We start from the raw sequence: 17,232 nt of genomic DNA on the forward strand, positions 1-17,232 counted from the left end.
TTTTGTCTAAATCTCTTGTTTCCTCTGTGTCGAAAGCCTGTTATGTTTCCTGCTCCAGAGAGTGATGACTTGACGAAGAGGCCATGGGATGTCCAGGGTCTGGTGCATGCTGGGTGCACTCTCCTGCGGGGTTTTGGCTGCTGGATCCCTCAGGTCCGTCCTCTGCAGAGTTTGTCCTTGCCTGCAGTGAGTGGTGTTTGGAGCCTGGCCAGAGTGCACTGAGTTTTAACCAGGTGTGCTCTGGTCTGCTTGCTAAGAGACCTGATGCAATCCCCACTAGGGCTGAAGCTTTGCAGAACTCTATGGTAGGTAGATGTGCCCGGGCAGGTTTGCCCTGGGCTTCTGGGGGAGGGGCCTGCTTTGCCGGGTTTGCGGGGCTCACTTCCCAGAGAGATGCAGTACCAGCTGAATGCAGGGGGTGGGACTTCAGGTCACAGGTTAGGCAGCCAGTGTCGGGGCTGTGCGGTTTACTGAGGTCGGTTTACACTGAGAGGTGGTGGAGGGAATGGCACCAGCCAGCAGAGGGGAGCTCATGCTTGCCGCTGTCAGGGGAGCCCTCCCAGAAGAGCGAGTAATTTCCCCCTGTGCATCCTAGGTGTTTCGGATAGCTGTTTTCACACGGTCTGTGTCCCGGTTACTTGCCTGCCTGCAGCCGTGCACTGCCCTCTGGACTCCATCCCCACCAGGCAGGCTGAGGTTTTAAAACTCCAAACTTTAGGGACCACCTGGTGTGGCGGAGACCTGTGCTGGCCTTTAAGGGGAGGCTCTCACCTTGCTGGGATTAATGCAGGCTTGACCCAGAAGGGCGCCCACAGCACTGAGCGGGAGCCAAGTGCAGTACAGAGCCAGGGTCCCGGGTTAGCCTCTCTTCCGCAGGGGTCTCTGCGCCTGTGCCGAGGGGCGGGGGGAGGGAAATGGTGCCTGCCGGGGCTTCATCCCTAGAGAGGCAATGCCACCCCTCTCAGATGCGCTCCAAGAGTAAAGTCTCTCCTGGTGCGTCTCCTGTGATCTGCAGGTCACGCGGTCTGCCCCCCCGATAAACTGTCCCCCCTTCTCCACAGGAGCAATGCAGCATCTTCAGGGCTCTGTACCAGCCACACCACTGACCTCTAAAACTCCAGTCTTTGCAACCCCCACCCCAGGTTGCAAAACCTCAGTAGCTTTGGGGAAGTGATTTCTTTAAGCAATCCCCTGTGCACTGTTCTCTCTTGCCTCTCTCCAGGACCAGGGCTCCTTCCCATCTATGGCGCCCGCAATCCATTTCTCCCCCAAGCCGCGTCCCCCCCACCTGCCAACCTCCCACGACGTGGCCTCTTCTCTCCCTCCAGTTACTCAGTTTGTGCTGTAGGTGCTCGGATCGATTTCTTGGCTGTTCAGAATGATCTGACTTACCTGTGTCCAAAGGGTGAGGCAAGCCTGGGCTCCTCCCACTACTCCGCCTCAGCTCCTCCCCCCAATCCCAGCCTCTCAAATTCCTTTTTCCAGTTACCTCCTTTGGGATTTCAGGTTTCATTTATAGGGGTGCCTGTGTGACACAGTTAATCAGGCATCCTACTTTTGGTTTCAGCTCAGGTTGTGACTTCAGGGTTGTGAGATGGAGCCTGGCGTTGGGCTCTGTGCTCAGTGAACTCGGCTTGAGATTCTCTCCCCCACCCCCCACCACTGTGCCCCCTCAAAAATAAACAAATTCTTAAAAAGTTTCATTTTATAAGCTTCAAGAGCTTTGAATCCTTTTGCTTATATCCAAACATTTGGGTGTGTATCACACTGCAATAAGACAGTCCTACCACTGTCAATATCTTCAGCAAAAAAAAATAAAATAAAATAAAGGGGTGCCTGGATGGCTCAGTGGGTTAAGCCTCTGCCTTCGGCTCAGGCGATGATCCCAGAGTCCTGGGATCGAGCCCCACATCGGGCTCCTTGCTCAGCAGGAAGCTTGCTTCCCCCTCTCTCTCTGCCTGCTTCTCTGGCCTCTACTGATCTCTGTCAAATAAATAAAATCTTTTAAAAAAATAAAATAAATAAATAACCTTTGTTGGCAGTTTTATTTCTAAAGCTGATCATTACCATTACTTGCCTTAATAAGATGGGATTGACTTTCCTAAGATTCATTTCCTGTTTTGAGGAAAACCATCGAATATATTCATGTGCTTGTGCCTCTAATGAAGCAAATCTGAAAAGAATCAAATGTGAAAATGTAACTATAAATAGAAACATGATAGTTTCTGATCATTTGCCTCTGCCGGGAATATTGGTGTGGTTTCATTACTGGCCATAACTCACACATTCAAACATTCCTAATATTTTCACTTTTTTACTAATGTCTTTTATTCCGTGAAAATGTGGCTTTCCTTTTGACCCTACTGCTTATATGAATAAGAGTGAGTTCCTACATTCACTCCTAAGTTCCAGCTAGCTTTGCTCTGGCCCAAAGCCTCAGCGATGTAACCCTAAGTTACGGAGATTTAACAATATGTCCACAAATACTTAGACATTCCTCTTCTCAAAGGAAGCGCCTCATTTCCTTCCTTTCGGTGGGGCTGCTCTAGTGACTCACGTGAATGAGCAGAATGCGGTGGAAGGGACAGTGCGATTTGTGAGTCCAGGACATAAAAGCAAGGTGGCTTCTGTGTGCCCTCCAGGACCAGCCCCTGGGGAAGCCAGCTGCCACCTGAAGGGGACGCTCAGAGAGCACGGAGGGGTCTACCCGGGGAGCAAGTGGTCTCAGGCAAGCCTTCGGATGACGACGGCAGCTCTGACATCCCAATTACCACTTCTGAGAAAACTGTAGCCAGAACCACCTAGAACTGCCCGCTCCTGAATTCCGGACCCACAGAAATCACATGAGATGGTTGTGGCTATTTTAAACTGCTGAGCTGAAGGGTACTTTGCTGCAATAGGTAACTAACACTCTAGCTTTCTCACAAATACATGCCTCTACATGTAAAAGGACTAGGGGAGAAGTGGGAAGCTGGCACTCACAGCATCAGTAGGACAGTCCTGAAGGCACGTGAGGCTACATCTTACAGCTTCATTATTTTTTTTTTTTTAAAGATTTTATTTATTTATTTGACAGAGAGAAATCACAAGTAAGCAGAGAGGCAGGCAGAGAGAGGAGGAAGCAGGCTCCCTGCTGAGCAGAGAGCCCGATGCGGGACTCGATCCCAGGACCCTGAGATCATGACCCGAGCCGAAGGCAGCGGCTCAACCCACTGAGCCACCCAGGCGCCCATTACAGCTTCATTCTTGATGAAATGCTCCTTTCTTGGCAGTTGCTGGGGCTAGTATTTTAACTCTGGCGTTTCTAAGTAGCTTGGCTTATTTGTGGTTGACTGTGCACGAGGTACAGATTATGCTGGTTCAACAAGGGTGACTAATCAATTACATGAAGGTGTGGTTTTTGGCTTGGATTCTTAGTTAAAGAAAAATACATCTTCTCTACTGTGCTATTCCTAAAAGCCCATGCCAGACTAAGACAAACTCTAACAAAGCAACGTAAAGACGTGTGTATGGTTTGGTTCAGGCAGCTATTGAGGAGACTGAAGAGCCAAAATAATGCTTTGACGTTATTACAAACACCCATGTGTTCCAGTTTTAAAATCTAAATAGTCTGGGGGTGCCTGGGTGGCTCAGTCCTTAAGCATCTGCCTTTGGCTCAGGTCATGATCCCAAGGTCCTGGGATCGAGCCCCACATCCAGCTCCCTGCCCGGCAGGAAGCCTGCTTCTCCCTCTCCCACTCCCCCTGCTTGCACTTCCTCTCTCGCTGTGTCTCTATCAAATAAATAAAATCTTAAAAAAAAAAAAATCTAGTCACGGGTGTTTCAGGTATGGTGAAGGGGTTGAGTTGGTTTATACTATTCTAAAACCAAACCGGATCTTTTTTTCCCTCCTCAAGTTGATTTTCTTCCAGAGTCTCCAATTTTAAAACTTACCTTTTTCTTTGTAAAACATTCATCGTTCTATTAGTCAGCCTCTCAATGTCTTCACGAATAGGGTGCCATAAGGAGTCAAGAGTTCCTTTCTCAGGTGCAATCCGGCACAGAGAAAACCTACAGTAAGCTCCGACATGGTGGCTGTTGCCAGCTGGGCTCTTGTTATGGTGCTAGGGTCACCCAAAACATCGTCTGGAAGGAGCTAACGTCTTCTAAGAACTGTGGGCAATAACAATGAGCCTCAGAGAGGGCAAAAATAACTTGTTTTTCCAAGAGAACACCGAGGTGATTACGCGCCCCAGAACATCTGAAAGATAAAGACTAAGTTTTATTTCAACTTAAAATAATTCAGTGTAACTTGGGGGTCGGGGGATGACCGTTAAGTGGCACTCGGATCTACAATGACTTTTCCCCTCATCTCAGGGGATTAGCTGGTTGAATTTCAGAAGTTTGAATTATGTTTTCGTTCCAGTTCGTAATGTTCTGAAGGGCAGAGCTCGCCGGCCAGCTTGGCATTCCTGCGGGGCCCACTCTGTTCCTGGTTCCCCACTCGAGGGCTGGGTGGTCAAGCCTGGCCCTCTGGAGGGAGACTGTCGGGCTTTAGAACATACTCCCTTCCCTCCAGCTTTGAACACCTGCGTATCGCAGGCTGACTTGTTTTTATTTTTATTTTTTTATAAAAGATTTTATTTATTTATTTGACAGACAGAGATCACAAGTAGGCAGAGAGGCAGGCAGAGAGAGAGGAGGAAGCAGGCTCCCCGCTGAGTAGAGAGCCCGACACGGGACTCGATCCCAGGACCCTGGGATCATGACCCGAGCCGAAGGCAGAGGCTTCAACCCACTGAGCCACCCAGGTGCCCCCTGACTTGTTTTTAAATGTAGAAGGCAGGGGCGCCTGGGTGGCTCAGTTGGTTGGGCGTCTGCCTTCGGCTCAGGTCATGATCCCAGGGTTCTAGGATCGAGTCCCGCATCCTCCCTCTGCCTATCGCTCTCTCTGTTTGTGCTCTGTCAAATAAATAAATAAAAATCTTTTTAAAAAAATGTAGGAGATGGACTTAATGATACGGAAAGAAACTCATGCTAGTAGCAAGTTCAAGGATGAACACAAACATTCTCTATATGCCTGTGCACGGGGCACACCTTTTCTATTTTGGGGGTCCAGAAACACAAGCAAGAACTCTTACTCAATTACATCTTTTTTCAGGACTTCTTCATGACATACCCAGAAAGCTTTACTTTTTAGAAATAAAGATCCATCAGGTCATTAGTTGGCTCTTTTTTTCTTCCCCCAAGTCGTTCAAAAAACCTCAATATTGTAATTTTCAAAATAAGTACTGATCAGAGCAAGGTAAGTAGAATTATTATCTTGCTTTTACTTAACTGTGAAGGCATTTTTATGAAGTCATTCTTCCTGTCAGTTGGTGCCCTAAGAACACAAGGCTATATTTTCATTATGATAATGTGTGTCCAAATAACTACAAGCAAATGTGAGTAATTCTGGAAGTTAGCTGTTAAACATATGCCTGTATTTAACTATCCCACAAGCTAAAACTAGTTTTCTCTCCCCAAATCGTAATGACAAAGCTGATGATCAAAGACCTGTAGATCTCATGCTAGCAGAAGGAATGACAATTTGCTCATTTTGTCTTGAATTCTATTTGTACTCATCATTTATTTAAATATTCAATGGCTGTTCTCCTCCCTCAGTCCTATGCTATGGAACTCAAGTAACTTTGGACTTTCCCTGCTCTGTACTTTGTCCCGGAAGTCTATGTAGGACACTCGTCTGTCCGTGGGACACCCGAGTAGCTCAGTTGGTTAAGCGTCTGTCTTCGGCTCAGGTCATGATCTCAGGGTCCTGGGATCAAGTCCAGCATAGGGCTTCGGGCTCAGCGGGGAGTTTGCTTCTCTGTGCTTTTGCTCTGTGCTTTTTTGCTCGATCGCTCTCAAAAAAAAAAAAAAAAAAGGAAAGAAAAAAAAAAAAAAAGACACCCCATGGTCTGTCTGCTGCAGATGTCATGTTAGTTGGTCAGTCCGGAACCTGTGAGACCGGCCCAGCCCTTCTGCACTCTGAAGGTGCCCCATCCTCCCTTCAGAGGCTGCTCTTCCAGGACATGTCACCAGACAGGACACGGGGAGGAGACTGAGGCAAACAGGCCACCCTCCCACTCACCCAATCCTCTGGTTTTCCGGCATCAAACACTTCATAACAGCAGCACCCACGGCACCCACTGCTGTGAGGATTAAGCAAGATGACAAAGAGCGAATGCTGGGAACGGCGCCCAGTACACAGTAAACCCTCAATGAGTGCCGGCTGTTACTACTTCTGCTCAGGCTAGATGCATATACATACGGACATGGGAAGTGAGGTCTGTAGCTAGTGGCAGAGTTATTGAAGACAAACCACGGATGTTTTAAAATCTGAATTAGACAGTCTGTATTCTAAAACACACACACACACATACACACACACACACACACACAATCTGTACCAATTAAATACAATAAAGTTGAAAGGGGATATAAATTACAGTTTGTTTTTTTAAACAGACAATAGTAAAATACTACGGTCGGCTCACTATACAGAAAATCATGAACAGCAGCTTTTCGTTAACGTCTCCAAAATCTTACTCGTTTACTGATGCTGAGAACGTAAAGAAAAAGGTACAGCAGGCTGTACGCGCTCTCTCTGCCCCGCAGGCATGTACTGCTGTGCGGTCCACGGGCTTCTACGGACAGGAGCACGAAGGCCTCCTGCTGGGATCCCCACACACGTCATCCTCCGATGTCTCCGTCGGCAGGGGGACTCTGCAAGCGAAGGCGCGGACGGCGGGGCACTCCGTGCTCCACCGTCCGCTGCAACCGTGGTGAAGCGGGCACCTGCGGCCCGCAGAGCTCATCCCAGTTCCTCAGCGTTTTCCAGAACTGAAGTAAAATAATTAACAGCAAAACCACACAACGAAACCGCCCAATCCGAAGCAGGGAAACAAACAAACAAACAAAACACCCCACAAAAAGACAAGAAATCAACATCCCTTCCCTCCCCACGCCCAACTCCAGGCGGGTTCTCGTGTTTTCCTACAGTAGTACTGCTCTCCCACCTGCCCAGCCAGGCCAAACCGAGGGGCAAGGACGGCTGAGTCAGAGCCCCAGGCACGGTCAACAGTTACAGCCCCGGGGCACGTCGGCAGGGGCTGGGCCGGCGGGAGACCACGGAGTATAGCTGTGGGGTTTCTCAGTGGGCTTAGGAAACGGGACAGAGAACAGCTAGCTACAAGGGGCCTGGTCGCCAAGGGGAACGTGGCACCGAACTTGCCGTCAGACATATGTGTACACACGAAATAAGAACGGACAGCAGACACGTTCAGTCTTACGTAAGTTCTTTGGTTGTAAAGAACGGCCTTCTGGAATCTTTTTTGCAAAGAGGGATTTGCAACCTTGTTCTTAGGCAAGCCCATCTTTTCCATCTGCGCATCTAGCGGGGGATTACCTAAGTTGCTGTGTATCCAAGTCCAGTACCTTATGATTTTCTACAAACCACTTATATCTGCATTTTCATGTGCAGTCTTGTCTGTCTCCGAACAGACATACATAGATATACATTTCATATACATCATATATATTATTTATAAAAAAAAAAAAAAGAAAAAAGAGCATTGACTCCAGATTCTACAGTAAGAACTGATTAAAATTAGTTGTATAAGAATAGAGTTTGTTTGACACTGTGGAGGTTTCTACACAGTGGGTGTGTGTAGTAGTTAAGTGCAAAACAAAAATACTGCCACTTAATTCAATCCGGGATTTTCGGTTCTCTGGCTTTCTGGAAAGGCCGAGGCTGCCGATTCACCCGAGTGACAAAGTGCTGCTGCCCCCAGCTCGGGAGGAGAAAGCAGGTGGCCCACGGAGCACACGGCTTCTCCATGCTGGTCTGAGGTCCCCGGCTGGGCCGCAGCAGGTTTTAAAGACGGTGCTGGTGCTTCCACAGGGCGACCAGAGCAAAGAGGCCGTGGCCTGCGAGGAAGCGTGGGCTGCCTTTCACCGAGCGGTCGTGCTGCCCTAGAAAGCAGAGAGGCTGGTGAGCTCAAGCTCTGGAACCCCCCACCCCCAACTCCACAGACAGACACACACACACACATGGACACACACACACGCACACGGTCCCCCTCCCCCCCAACGCACACACACACACACACATACAGGGCCCCCCTCCCCCAACTCTAACACGCGCACACATGCACACACGCACGCACACACAGTGCCCCCCTCCCCCAACTCTAACACACACACACACACACACGCATGCACACACAGGGACCACTCAGTGGGACATCACCCACCGCACACAAGGGGCTCTCCCAGAAGGGACCCACAGGATCTGATTCATTATGGAATCCAGTTCTAGGATTTACACTCTACGAGGGAGAAACCTAGCTCGGAGGGGAGGCTTCTGGGAAAAGTAATGACAGTAAGACCCAAAGCCAAGGTAAAAAATTGTTATGGCAACTTACTAAAACCCAAGAGTATTATAACAAAAATACTAATGCAATTTAAAAAAAAGAAAAAAAGAATTGCATAATCCCACATGACCCTGATAACCGCAAATATTTTTGTTAAATTCTACTTTTAAAGCAGGATCTTCGGCAGGAAAACACTATTCTAGAGCCTCTGCAAACAAAAATCAGGTATTGTTCCTGTTTGCTGGTTCTAAACAATCAAAGCAATGGAATGAGAGGAGGGACTGTTGCTGCTTCCTCCCCGGTGGCCCCGGCTTTCCCAGTGCAGCCTTCAGATGCCCCGTCACTGCGGCAGAGGGTGGGAACCCAAGCCTCCGCTCTAACCCCGCACTGAAGCAGAACATCCGGTGAGAGGGCAGCGACCTGGGGCCTTGAATTCTGCTCGGTGAGTTGGCTGCACATTTACACTGGAGGGGCACGATTTGGGGACGCCTGGGGGGCTCAGTTGGTTAAGCGACTGCTTTCGGCTCAGGTCGTGATCCCAGGGTCCTGGGATCAAGTTCCCGGTCAGGCTCTCCGCTCAGTGGGGACTATGCTCCTCCCTCTCCACCTTCTCATACTCTCTCAAATAAATCAATAAAATCTTTTAAAAAAAAGAGAGAAAGAGAGAGAGAAGCACTGTTCGAGAGGGAAGAAACAGCCCTTGGACAAGAATTCTTGCAAGAGGGACTGGACTGACAGGCCGATCAGGCCAGCAGGGCAGGCTCGCCTGCAGACCAGGGTAGAGGAAGCCGAAGACTTTGAAACCAACGAAAATTCTGTTTCCAAGGACAGTCACAAGTCACTTTACTCCTAGCCTAATGTTGGGGGAAAAAAAGTCTTTTTTTTTAATTGTAAGGAATTCCTCTGTAGGTTTTTGCAGTGTAGGTGTGCTGTGTAGGTGACACGCACAGAAATTTTAAGGGCTGGTATGCAAAGGGAGTAAAGCTTGTGGGGCAAAAGCCACCAAACCGGAATCACTTCCTGAACAAAGCAGAGACCGAACGGCAGCATGATGACCTTCCTAGATTATCCTTCTCGTTCTGTCTGAGCTTTATTCTGCACCGCTCTGGAACTCTCAAAGCCCTCGCACAGCTGCAGTGGGGGTGTGGGACCAAAATGTTCATCCCGAAGGGGACGCTCTGGGGAAGAGCCCTCAGAAATGGGCAATATCCTATTTGCATGGTTTGCTTTTTCCACCAGTACTGTTGGCAAACATGCATTTTGCTCCATTAGTTTAGGAATTAAACTAAAAAATTAAACGATGGAACTATAAAATGCAACCTCATAATAAACCAACCCGCTAACTTCCAAAGCCCAAACTTCAATGGCGCTGGGCACCAAGTGACTTGTTTTTTCAATCCATTCTGCGATGCGTGCCCCCCCCCACCTCTTTTTAATGTGTCTGAAACTGGGATGCGTCTGACAATTACTGGGGTGCTGCAGTTTAATTGGAAGTGGTTTTGGTAGTAATACATAAAACAACAGTTTATCTAAAAATTACAGAAATTACAGATTTGATGAAATAGGATGGATGTGATCTGAATGCCTTGGGACAGCCTGTAATTAAGCATCTCTGGGAATGCACAGGAGACTCAATGATCCTTATTCGGCATCGAGCCACAGGCCAGCCAGGAACGCCAGCGGTCTCTGTATTCTGTCGTTGTACTCGGAGCCGGTGGGAGCAGGCGCCCAGCCCCACGGAGTCAGCTGGGCAGCCGAGTGAGCGAGCCTGCTCCCCGGGGGCCCGGGCTCCCTGTCAGCAGCGCTGCAGTCCCCCTCTCCTACTGTGTCCCGGGGTGAGGCGCCTCTGGGCCTTGGTGCACCATCAGGCAGCCTCACCAACATGGACGACAAAGGACGGCCCCTGGAATGTATTACCTGGTCACTCTCCGCGGAGGAATGCAGCTGGGCAGGGTCCTGCGGCCCGTCTGAGATACTCTTCTGGTCCGTTTTATTTGGTAGGTTTCTTCTACTCGAAAGCTCTCCAGCAGAAGGATCTGTCAAACCCTCAAAATCTTTCCCATCGGATACACCCATAAACTCTGTGAAAGAGTGGTCCTCAAGGATCTTTGTGGTGTGTTCTACGGTCACTTCCCCGGGGTAGAACTCTCTGGCTGGCTGGCCATTTCTGCTGGAGCACGCCTCTTGTTCTGAACAGGAGCCAGTCCTACAGAGGATTTGGGGATTTTTTTCAGGGATGCTTTGGGGCGATGGGCTCCCTTTGGCTAAGGCACTGTTTTCCTTGAGTGGCACCGAAGTTATCTTCTCTTTCACCAAGCCTCTTTCTAATTCTGTCGAGTCTTTGCTGGAGGACGGTCTGAAATCATGCGCGAGCGACGGCCCGTAATGTTCACTGGAGTCCACATCCTTTGTCTGCGTGGCTAGCTGGTCTGAGCTGTCACTGGCAGGGACCGCCATGTCAGACAGCGTGGCATTGGAGGCACTGTGGGAGAAGTACCCGCTGGTAATGCTGCTGGCGGTGGGGCTGCGGGACACTTCTTTCTCCAAGACCCGCGAGTTCATCAAATCGACTTTAGAAGAAAACCACTCCCTGTTCTCCAAGCTGGCGTTGTAAACACTGAAGTCAGCAAACTCCACAGGTACGTAAGGCTGTGAACCTATCAGCTTCCTGTTAAGTGCTTCCAGGTCACTTTCCTCCTCCTCAGAGTCCTGCAGCAATGAAGGTAAAGTCACTCATTAGCGCCTTTCAGGGACTTTATTGTCGAGACAGGTTTCAAATATATTCCCATTAAAGCCATTCCCATTCGCATGTTTAGTGGCTTTTTTTTTTCTCTTTCTTTCTGAGTTTGGTTAAATTCTGTCACCTACTGTGCCTACAAGTACATTATGCTCAGAGATCTGTGAGCCTAAACCCATTATCACCTAATACAGAGGAGATTTATTTCTTCTGTGCTCACTCAGTGCTGACTGGAAATGCCTGCTTCACTGGCTTAGGTGCAGGAGACTTTAATTAATGTTAATTAATGATGGTGTTCAGTTGTGATGTTTTCCCTTTTGGAATTAAAAGAGGAGGGGGGCAGACTGGAGGCAGAGAAAAGCCGTTGCTTCATTTTGTTCTCACAATCCTCACTTTGGGAAGCCAAGTGCAGGTGAGTAAGGTACTCTGTGGAAGATTTCTGATATTTTATGGGGGGGAGAGGGCAGCAAAATCAAGACCTCAACAGCAAAAAGAGCAAAGAATGCCAATTTCAACACTGATTCCCAGTGTTATATGAAACACCGTAAGGCTGTAAAATACTAACAGTCTTACCGTTAACACTTTCTAGGGGTTTGGAGAAGCAGGGATAGAGGATTTAGCCAGAAGGTGAGGAAGGTACTGAGACATCACGGAGTATCTGTGTCAAACAGCTTTAGAATTCTGTTTGTAAAGACCGGTACACCCACACAGAAGGGGGGATTCCCAAAGCCCCAGTCAGTCCCTGAATGGACGATTCCTCTGTATGTGGTGGAAAACAGCATGAAGCATAAGGGTGTTTTCTGTTCAAATAGAAATAAATGACAAACAGCACCTGGCTGGCTCAGTCAGTAGAGCCATTGGCTCTTGGTCTCGAGGCCATGAGTTTGAGCCCCACCTTAGATGCAGAGCTTACTTAAAAAGAAAAAAAAAAAAAAAATGGGGGCACCTGGGTAGCTCAGTCGGTTAAGCATCTGCCTTCGGCTCGGGTCATGATCCCAAGGTCCTGGGATCGAGCCCCACTCAGCAGGGAGTCTGCTGCTTCTCCTCTTTTCCCCCTTCTGCTCTCTCACTGTCTCCATCTCTCTCAAATAAATAAATAAAATATTAAAAAAAAGGAAAAAATGATATTACTATCTCATCATTTTAATTAACCTCATAAACACCTGGAGACATTGCAAATATTCCTCTCAAAACATGACTTTCCGTGAGTTCTCATCAGGCATCCAATACATGCCAGCCACTGTCCTAAGAACTGGGAATACCAGGCGGAGCAAAACCAGCCTTGGTCCCCGGGTGTCCCGGCTTTGGGTCCTTGCTCTTGGAACAATCCTGGACCCTGTCTCACTGGATGGAAAGTTGATTCAGTATAGTAACAGGGAGACCGTGAAGACTGGCAACCAAAACATTAACCTCACTCACTTAAGCGTCATTTCAAGAGGCCGAGGAGGACAGAGAGGCTGGGGAAGGAGAAGAGCGTGTTTGAAGGCTACGGCAGACAGTGGTTCACAAGCTAACACCGATGTCATCTACTGAATTTCAGAGTAATAATTTCTATTACATAAGATGTTAACTACCTAATCAGTACTTTAATACTCTTTAGTGTTCCTTAGTTTTTAAAATAACTTGAATACACGTTACGTAAAAGCATCAGTTGTCTTAATTCCATGACTATTAATCAAAGGCGAGTATCAAATATCAGCGATATAAATTCCAGAAACTGGCAAAACAAAAATTTTGGCAACGCTAATCTTGCCATCTTATTTTTAGCAACCCTCCACATTAGGGAGCCCTGTCAGAAAAGGGGAGGGGGAGAACGTCTGGAAAGGAGCAAAGACTGGACAGAACTGAATCAGTAATTTTGCCTGTATTTTACAGATTCTCTACTTGACGTGTTTAGACTCAAAATTGAATTTCTAGTGTTTGTATCCTTACATTTCTTTTTTTTTTTCTTTTTAAGTAGGCTCCACACCCAATGTGGGGCTTGAACCCACCACCTGAGATTAACAGTCAGAGTAGCATGCTCTCCTGACGGCCAGCCAGGTGCCCACCCCCCATATTTCCTTCTGATTTATGCTGGTAAAGAAATACAATTTCCCAAGACTGGGAGTCTTTGATGTAATTAGTTACTGTAAATTAGGTGCTCTAAGAAAAACAAAATCTGAATATGAGAATTCATAATCTGGAGCTCTTTTTATGCCTGGAGTTATTTCTTCTGAAGACTGAGGAAAGGCCTGTTCTCCTAAAATACAGCTTTGCTGAATGAAATGTTCAGTCATGAGTTTACTGTGTATAAACAGGTGTGTGCACATCTGCCAAACTCGTGAAGATAAAAAATTATTCCTAAAGGATTAGAAGGAGCTTGGGAAAAACTGAAGAGTCCGCAAAAGCCTCAAGATTAAGTTCGAATCGGGATCAGCACATAGTTGTGCACGTGGGAAGGGAGACAACCCAAAGAGAGAGGCTAGCGGAGTAGGGACAAATAATTCCAGAAAAAAAGAAAACTGAGTAGAGATGAAATGTCTCCCAACATGTAAACAGACTGAAGGTTTATCAAGTTATTGCCTTCAAGGGGTGGGGGGGAGAGCACTTAAATTGGTTTAAACTGCACCTTAAGAGAATGTGGTTAGATAGAAGTTCTACTCCAGAAACACTCATCATCTGAAAGGAGACTAAGCTTAGCACCTTCCTACTATGTCTTAAGGACACAAAGCATGAGAACCCTAACCCTAGAAGGGACACATGGAGTCCAGCTCTCCAGCCCCTGTACAGCTACAGTCTTTGTGATTTGGTTTTTGCAATTCGGTTTATGCAACTATTTACCTAGAGACGAAACAGCTTGATTTTAAGAAGGGATCCAAACCCTCATGAAAGCAGGGACTCCCCGTAAGGAGTTTCACTTGATTAAAGTGATTTTTGCTTCCACTGGAATGGGGGCTTGTCCTGCACGGAGACCTTCTCTTTCTGGAAGGACTGGTATCAGCCTAGGCCCCAGCACTTCTGTCCATGGTGCTAGGAGGCCAGCAGCCCTGGTCAGAAATAGCAGTAGGCCAACCGAAACGGCACCATTTTAGGGAGCACCGAAAGTCACTGGGGTCAGCCCAATTCTGCAGAGGGATGGGGCCTTTCTTCTTCTGCTCTCAGGAACTGGGAGACCTTGGGCATGCCACTCAAGTCCTTTGTTTCATCTTCTGTAAAATGGAGAAATAAGCCATACGCTGTCTATGCAAGACTCCAGGGAGAAGTGATTTCCTTTCTACTCTTCTCTGCTTCATGACTTAAAAACAAGATGGACTCCAAAGGTGTATTGTTGCCTTTATCTTATTCAAACAAGACACAAAGTACACTTGTGCATCTTCCCAAACTAATGAGACAACAAACGCGGCTTTAAGAATCAAGGGTAGCATTGAACCCATCAAAAACTAAGGACGTACTAGATGTTGGTTAAGTGAACATAAGAAAAAAATAAAAGAATCAAGAGGAGCTACAGAATACCACATTTTATGTGAAATTGTAAAAAATGATTTCAACCTCCTTTGATCAGACCAAACTACTGATTCACACTCTGATTTTGTAAGAATGGAAAAGGAAGGAGAGTGAATGGAGAACAAAGAAATAAAGAAACAAAGAAATAAAGCAGCCTCTGTCCATTTGCCAAAGGAGAAATAAAATGAAAACTTCCCGAAAAGAAACAGAACCTCAGAGCAAGCAGGTAATATCATTAAAATCTACCAAAACATCCTGGAAATGCTGCTATCTGAAATAAATCAGAGTTTCAGAGATGAAGAGTATTGAGACTGATTTCTTTCTCTTATTTAAAAAAAAAAAAATTGCAGGTTTTTTAATTTAAGCAATTTCTACACCCAAGTTGGGGCTGGAACTCCGTGACCCAGAATCAAGAGGCACGTATCCTTCCAACTGAGCCAGCTGAGCACCTTCTTTCTCAGTTGCTGCTGTTGTTTTGAGTCAGATTTCTAAGGAGGATCGAGGCAGATCGCTCCAGACTCCAGCAAGAAAGACGATACCATCAAAACCTGCTGGTGTGTTGGATCACACACAGCCTCCCTGCCACCTGAGACCTGCTGAGTTACGGGAGGCTGGTTCTCTCCTACGCTCTGCTAGCTGAAAGCCCCAAGGTGAGTTTTATTTAAAAACATTACAAGGAAAGTAAACAATGAGGCAAACTGTCAACAGGGAAGCCGTCTGCCAGGCAGACCCAGAAGAGTCATCCAGCAGTCTCTTGATGGGATGTTCTACCGAAATTTATCAGTAACAGAGGAGTAAATTCAGTACTCGTGCAACATGGAGGTAAGTTCCACGTCAACCAACAGGCAGGTCCCATCAGCCAGAGAGCCAGAGTGTTTGAAGGGGTAACAAGCTGCCCACGTGGCCTTTTAAGCCCATGGTGCTGCCTTATTAAGCCAGGGGAAGTCAAGTAAGTGACTTAGCAATTCATTAGGATTCAGAGATACGGGGCGGCTGCTGACAGTCACCCTCTTCTCCAGTAGGAACTACAATGGGGACTTAAAATAGAGGGGACCAGGAGAACACAGAGGCAATGGTGGGGAGAGGGACGGAGGCGAGGGAGAAATGGTGGCTTTTCTTTGACCTCAGTGGGCAGGAGGAATGAGAAGGTCATTTCTGAGGACCCGCCAGCCCTCCAAACATGCAGACGGCTGGCCGACTGCAAAGCCAAGTTCGATTCCGGTTAGGGTCACACAGTGTGCAGCAGGGCGCATTTTAGAACCATTAGGACCTCTCACACCAGCGAGTCTTGGGACTGGGTCTGCCACGCTGCATCCGGGAGAGGAAAGCTCCCGTGCACTGCCTGCAGATCAGACCACACTCACACTTAGGAAGCCATGGGAAAGCGAAAGCTGAGACACAAACTAAGACAACCTGTTTCCAGGCCCGAGAACACAGGTTTGGTTTTGTTTTGCTTTTTCCCTTTTTAAAGAGGTATCTTTGATCATGCAAAGTGCCTGGTATACAGGGTCTTAAAAACTATTTTCTAATCTGTAATTTGAAAACCAAGTGCTGGGGGAATGACTTTGACAGGCAGAGTTTCTCCCTACCTGTGGCTGAAGTACAGATTAGCCATCCCAGAAGCGGAGCCGGGCCCTACTGTGCAGCAAATGAGCACGGGCTCCCTGAGATGGCAAACAGGCGGCGGGGGCTACAAGCTACAGAATGAGCTGGGCAAGGGCATCAGGCAATGCGGAAAGAGCTTTCAAACACACCCACGGCTCAGTGCACGAGTACTCACTCCGAGTAAGTGCAACTCCTCTAGGTAGATTAACTTCAGAATCTGCTCAGTACGCACGGGCACATCAGAAAGATTCAGAATCAGTGAGAGTGACCTCATGGTTACGCTTTTTAAAGACTAGAACCCGTGAGAGTGCCTTGTCCCCCTTTCTAAGCAAGTTGCTACTGAGCAAAGAGATCAATAAAACAGAATGAACACTTAGGGGAAAAAAAAAATCACAGGTCATGGCCACATTCATGCAAAATTTCATTACCAGTGATCATATTTAAAGAAAAGAAAAAAAGGAAAAAAAAAAAAAAAAAGCAAAGACCCAGTACATTCTGTTCACGTCTTGTACAGGATTCGGATGATTGTGAAAGCGCCTCACACCCACCACCAGGCAAGATGACAGACATGGTTCCAGAACTTACAATCTTCCTGTCCCGTTTGCTACTGTGCTCTACGGGCATGCTGCTGCCATTGCTTCCTGAGGGCACAGTGCAGCCCGGGTTATGTGCCTGACGGGAAGGCATGCTCTGCAAAGGTTAAGACACACAGATGCATCACATACAGAAGACGCTGACAGCCGGAACGCTCAGCACGGACGTGCCAGTTAGAAAAGCAACACAAACACTGCTAATCCCATGCACGGAGTGCAGTTTTTGCAGGCTGCAGTCCAACCACCGAGGGACTCTGACGAGACTACACACACGCCACGCCACCCTTGGTTTTATTAACGTAAAAATAAGCAAACAAATAAATAAATAAAACCTGTCATAGTTTCAAAACACCCAGGGAACATCTTTCTCTCACTCACTTGGAAGATTTAAAACAAAAAACAAAAAACAAAAAACAAACCC

At 47.4% G+C, this 17,232-nt stretch overlaps 1 protein-coding gene across 5 annotated transcripts in view; it reads right to left on the reverse strand.

Moving 5' to 3' along the window:
- Positions 1–6,348: 6,348 nt before the first annotated feature.
- KIF13A (kinesin family member 13A) overlaps positions 6,349–17,232 on the reverse strand; it is a 205,414-nt gene continuing 194,530 nt past the window's right edge. For 3 of the 5 annotated variants that reach the window (XM_059179425.1, XM_059179424.1, XM_059179423.1), the window contains 3 exons: positions 16,804–16,908; positions 10,311–11,102; positions 6,349–7,992 (listed from right to left, as the gene is read on the reverse strand). In XM_059179425.1, the coding sequence (XP_059035408.1) occupies positions 7,972–7,992; positions 10,311–11,102; positions 16,804–16,908 (918 nt within the window). In that variant the 3' untranslated portion in view covers positions 6,349–7,971. The remainder of the gene's footprint in view (positions 7,993–10,310; positions 11,103–16,803; positions 16,909–17,232) is intronic. The other 2 variants (XM_059179428.1, XM_059179426.1) reach the window with 1 other exon arrangement.

This window comes from Mustela lutreola, chromosome 6, assembly GCF_030435805.1.
Source record: "Mustela lutreola isolate mMusLut2 chromosome 6, mMusLut2.pri, whole genome shotgun sequence".
NCBI classification, from domain to species: Eukaryota; Metazoa; Chordata; class Mammalia; order Carnivora; family Mustelidae; genus Mustela; species Mustela lutreola.